The sequence below is a fragment of the Mandrillus leucophaeus genome, unplaced genomic scaffold (assembly GCF_000951045.1).
Source record: "Mandrillus leucophaeus isolate KB7577 unplaced genomic scaffold, Mleu.le_1.0 Scaffold12, whole genome shotgun sequence".
NCBI lineage: Eukaryota > Metazoa > Chordata > Mammalia > Primates > Cercopithecidae > Mandrillus > Mandrillus leucophaeus.
This window is the reverse complement of record NW_012100320.1, coordinates 7,385,517-7,390,825: the sequence shown is the minus strand read 5'-3', so window position 1 is coordinate 7,390,825 and position 5,309 is coordinate 7,385,517. Positions and strand designations below refer to the sequence as shown.

At 48.6% G+C, this 5,309-nt stretch overlaps 1 protein-coding gene across 3 annotated transcripts in view; it reads right to left on the bottom strand.

Moving 5' to 3' along the window:
- Positions 1 to 5,309, bottom strand: part of CORO2B (coronin, actin binding protein, 2B) — a 119,019-nt gene that overhangs the window by 31,014 nt on the left and 82,696 nt on the right. For all 3 annotated transcript variants that reach the window (XM_011968785.1, XM_011968795.1, XM_011968777.1), the window contains exon 3: positions 1,305 to 1,421. In XM_011968785.1, coding sequence (XP_011824175.1) covers positions 1,305 to 1,421 — 117 coding nt within the window. The remainder of the gene's footprint in view (positions 1 to 1,304; positions 1,422 to 5,309) is intronic.

The following is a 5,309-nucleotide window of genomic DNA, read 5'->3' as shown; positions in this document are numbered from 1 at the left end:
TTTTTTAGGCAGTCTTGCTCTGTCGCCCAGGCTGGAATGCATGGAGTGCAGTGGTGCGATCTCAGCTCACTGCAACCTGCGCCTTCCAGGTTCAAGTGATTCTCCTGCCTCAGCCTTCCGAGTAGCTGGGATTACAGGGGTAGGCCAACACGCCTGGCTAATTTTTGTATTTTTAGTAGAGATGGGGTTTCACCATGTTGGCCAAGCTGGTCTTGAACTTCTGACCTCAAATGATCCACCTGCCTCAGCCTCCCAGAGTGCTGGGATTATAGGCATGTGCCACCACGCTCGAACTCTTTTTTTTTTGAGACAGGGTCTCATTCTGTCACCCAAGTTGGAGTACAGTGGTGCAATCGCAGCTCACTGCGGCCTTGACCTTCCAGGCTCAAGTGATTCTCCCACCTCAGCCTTCCTAGTAGCTGGGGCTACAGGTGTGCACCACCACACTCAGCTAGTTTTTTTTTTTTTTAATTCAATTTTTTTGTAGAGATGGGAGTCTCACTATGTTGCCCAGGCTGTCTCAAACTCCTAGCCTCAAGTGAGCCTCCTGCCTTGGCCTCCCAAAGCATTGGGATTACAGGCATGAACCCACTGTGCCCAGGCCACTTTCCCTGGATTCCTTATCCTCCTCTCTAAATTATCTCTTTCCCCCTTTCCCTCCCGTCTCCATTTCTCCTATCTCTTCTCTCCCTGTTCTCTTTGTCTCCTCCCTGATCTCTCTTATTTATCTCCCTTCTCCTGTTTCTTCTCTCTTCTCATTGAATGCTGGGACACATGGAGTTCAAATTTTGGGTTACCAGTGTGGGTCCTTGGAAAAGTCAGGACTCTTCTCTCAGCTAAGTCTCCTTTCCTAGAAACCACGACTCAGAGAGGACAAACCAGAGGGTAGATTTACCCTGCCCAGGCTGCAAAGAACAGGCGCTCCTTTCCTCACGCCCATCCAGTTCCTTCCTTTTCTCCCTCCCTCCTTGTTCATATTCTTTCCCTTGCCCTTCTTTAGAGAGCATAGACGAATGCTGAATCACACCCTTAATTTTTAAATTCTAATTCTCACCTACAAAAGCAACACCTCCAAGCTCAATCACACTGAAAACACAGATCTGTGGAATCCAGCACAGATTTTTTCCCTTGGTTCTTTCCTAGCTCCCATCCCATCCCCATCGTAGGGCTTGCTGGAAGGATGACAAAGAGGAGGAAAAGAAGGGCAAAGGGTGAAGGAGGAGGGGAGGGGAGGAAGAGAGGCCTCCCGAGGAAGCAGGGAAGGGCCTGAGCCCCCCCTCCTCCAGGAGCACCCCTCCGCTCACCGACGTGTCCTCCGAGCACGAGGCAATGATGTTGTCAATGAAGGGGTTCCATTTGATATCCAGCACATTGCCCTGGTGGCCGCAGACCTTGGGGTAGTTGGGCTCAATCCTGCCTGTCTGCAGAGAAGAAAGAGAGAGACAGAAGATTAGTTTGATGGCCCTGGGGTGGCCTTGAATGGAGTGCCTTTTTTCTGGGCCTCTCAACTGGACTGGAATGTCCTGGAGGAATCACCTGTGTTTTATCTTTGTCTTTGGGCCCTGATGGGCCAAGTCAGGCTGGGCCACATTGCTCTGTGGCTGTGTCCTCCCCAATACTGAACAGTGCAGGGAGGCCACACAGCCGTGGTGGGGCAGGCTGCTGCTCGTTCATACACACCTCTGCAAATGAGAAAAAGGTGCCCCTGCACGAAGTAAAAGTGTTTAAAGTTAAGCTGGAATGACCAAAGCCTGACGGGCAGTAGCCCTGGTGGCACACACACAGGCCCACGTTCTGCCCCGTTCACGCACACCCAGACGCTGGGGTGCACCTACTCTCCCTGGGGCCCACACTCCCTGCTTCCCCCAGGGCAGACTCAGGTTTGGATCAGGAGGAGGCTCTTTCCTGCTGCTCCGGGAGTCAGCAGAGAGGCCTGAATCTCTGGGTCCGCCTATACACTCTTACACAAGCCATTCTCTCCATAATATGAACGAGCATCCTTGTGCAGTGTACATCTTCAACACCGGTATACAGTACCCTGTGGTTGAAAGCATAGGCTTCAGAGTCACACAGGCCTGTGTTTGAATCACAGTTCTGCTACCTTTTAGCAGTGAAAGTTGTGGCCTTAGGAAAGTTAATGAACTTCTCTGAGCCTCAGTTTCCTCTCTCTAAAATGAGAATAGTGATGTCTACTTTTTAGCATTGTTGTGAAGATTATGTGAGCCAATATGCACAGCAAAGCACTTAGTGAAGAGAATATCAGTAAATGCTCAATATATGACAGCACTTATTATTGTACAGCTTAGATGACACCTCCTCCAGAAAGTCCTCCCTGATACCTTAGTGGGTGAAGATCTCTTCCTCTGTGCTCTCACAGCATTCTGTGCTTCCCTCCATAACACAACCAAGCCGAGTGCGGTGGCTCACGCCTGTAATCCCAGCACTTTGGGAGGCCAAGGCAGGCAGAATACCTGAGGTCAGGAGTTTGGGCCCAGCCTGGCCAATATGGAGAAACCCCATCTCTACTAAAAATACAAAAATTAGCCAGACGTGGTGACACACGCCTGTAATCCCAGCTACTCAGGAGGCTGAGACAGGAGAATCGCTTGAACCCAGGAGGTGGAGGTTGCAGTGAGCCGAGATTGTGCCACTGCACTCCAGCCTGGGTGACAGAGCGAGACTCTGTCTCAAAACAAACAAACAAAACCACAACCAGATCTGATTTGCAGTTTGGTTCTGTTTGCCTGTGAGCAACTGAGGACAGAGTCTGTGTCATCCTCGTCTCTGAATCTCCAGCCCCTTACAGGCCTGGTACCCAGTAGGTGCTCAGTCCATGACTTCCTGGGAGGGGTGAGTCCACAAAAGGATGGAACAAGCGGTGTGGATGGGTGTGGAAGAGCTGTTCCATGTTTAGCGGCTACAAAGGTGGCAGAGAAGGGAGGGGGAATAGGCAGAAGCTATGCTTCCATCTCTCAGGTCTTTTTCATTGCTACTTTTTTGGGGAGTTTGAAGGAGAGGAAGCAAGGAGGTTTCTCCAGTTACTGTCCATCTGCTAACAGTGGGTAGGTGGTCAGAAAAGAGGGAGGTCTAGGAGGTCATACCGCTCTCTCCTTCAGATTCCTCATCAGAATAAGAAGGAGGAAGAGAACCAATTTCTGCCAAGTCCTTGCTACTGCACATGCCTAGCACTTCCCAGTGAGATGAAGAAGAGTTATTTCAGAGTGTGTGTCCTGCCATGACCTCTTCCCCACCACTTCCTGCCTGCATCTCTATCGGCTCATTTCCAGATCGTTTGATCTTTTGCAACAGAGCCATGGCAGGATGGGTAGAGGAAGAAACAGGACTGGAGAAAATGGCAGTGGTAAGGAAGATGCAGAATGAGGCAGAGAAAGAGAGGGGAAAAAAGCCTCAGAGGCTGGACCCAGGAGAACTTCACTGATGTTGTATGTTGTGGAAAATTAGAGGATAGAGAAAAAGGATTTGGAGAGTGTTGATATCAGTTATGATATCAATATTGTATGAATACTGAATATTCTATGAATATTGAATACTCTTTCAATATTCTATGAAAGATGTAATCAGGTTTGGCATATATTTTAAATTACTTTTGGGCTGTTAGAATATAATTTTTTAGGCCAGGCACGGTGGCTCATTCCTGTAATCCCAGTACTTTGAGAGGCTGAGGCAGATGGATCACCTGAGGTCAGGAGTTTGAGACCAGCCTGGCCAACATGGAGAAATCCAGTCTCTACTAAAAATACAAAAATTAGCCAGGCGTGGCGGTGGGCACCTGTAATCCCAGCTACTCGGGAGGCTGAGCCGCAAGAATCGCTTGAACCTGGGAGGCGAGGATTGCAGGGAGCTGAGATCGCACCACTGAGCTCCAGCCTGGGTGACAGAGTGAGACTCTGTCTCAAAAAAAAAAATAAAATAAAAAAGAAAGTTTTTAAATTTTAACATTAGCTTTTATTTACTTATTTATTTTTTGAGACAGAGTCTCATTCTGTCGCCTAGGCTGGAGTACAGTGGCGTGATCTTGGCTCACTGAAACCTCCACCTCCCGAGTTTAAGTGATTCTCCTGTCTCAGCCTCCTGAGTAGCTGGGACTACAGGCATCAACCATCACGCCCAGCTAATTTTTATATTTTTAGTAGAGATGGGGTTTCCGCGTATTGGCCAGGCTGGTCTTGAACTTCTGACCTCAGGTGATCCACCTGCTTTGGCCTTCCAAAGCCGTGAGCCATTGCTCTCAGCTGAAGATGATTTTTTAAAAATGAGACTCTAAGCAGAGGCTGGGTCACATGTGACTCTGAGATTTATTAGGGTTACACACATTATCTTTAACTCTGGAAACAACCCTGTTAATTAGATATGAGGAAATTAAGGCCCAGAGAGGTTAAGCTACTTGCCCAAGGTCAAGCAGCTGAAAGCACAGCTGGGATTTCCACACAGGTGTGATTCTCAAAAGCGAGTGTTCTTGAACCCTACTGGTCACTGTTGGCCAGCTCCCCTCCTGCAGCTCAGACTTTTCATGGGCGGATAGGCCCTGTATCATCTGCTTCCACAGCTCCCTTACTCTCTGCCAGAGTCATTCCTTCCGTCTGATCTCAAAAGCTGCATTGGAGTGCTCCCTGAGCAAGGCTGTCTGCATTAAGTGTTTGGCAGCTAGCCCAGCCCAGGCAAATCTGAGAGGCACCAAACCAGTCAATAGGTGGCCATCAGATAACAGGAGCTTCTAGCCAGCAGCCCATGGGTGATACACAGGAGGGGCAGGTTAGGCAACATCACCGGAACCTATTCTGAACATAGAGGAGCCTATTTAGAAGGGGGAGTGGCCACAGTCCTGCACTCAGGAAGGAGACACGTCTTTCTAGAGACTGATGAGCTCCATTGCTTAAAAAAAAAGTTTGAAAACCACCTTTCTATAGAGACATCAAGCAAATTTAAAAACGCAATTATTACCTCCAAGAAAAAATGTTGTCTGAGAAAGGTAACGTAGGCTGGGCACAGTGGCTCACACCTGTAATCCCAGCACTTTGGGAGGCTGAGGCAGGTGGATCGTTTAAGCCCAGGAGTTCGAGACCAGCCTGGAAACATGGCAAAATTTCACCTCTACAAAAAATACAGCAAAAAAGTTAGCTGGGCGTAGAGGCACACACCTATAGTCCCAGCTACTTGGGAGGCTGAGGTGGGAAGATCACTTGAGCCCAGGAGGCCTAGGCTACAATAAGTCATGATCATGCCAGTCTCTTCCAGCCTGGATAACTGAGTGAGACTCCGTCTCAAAAAAAAAAAAAAAAAAAAAAAAA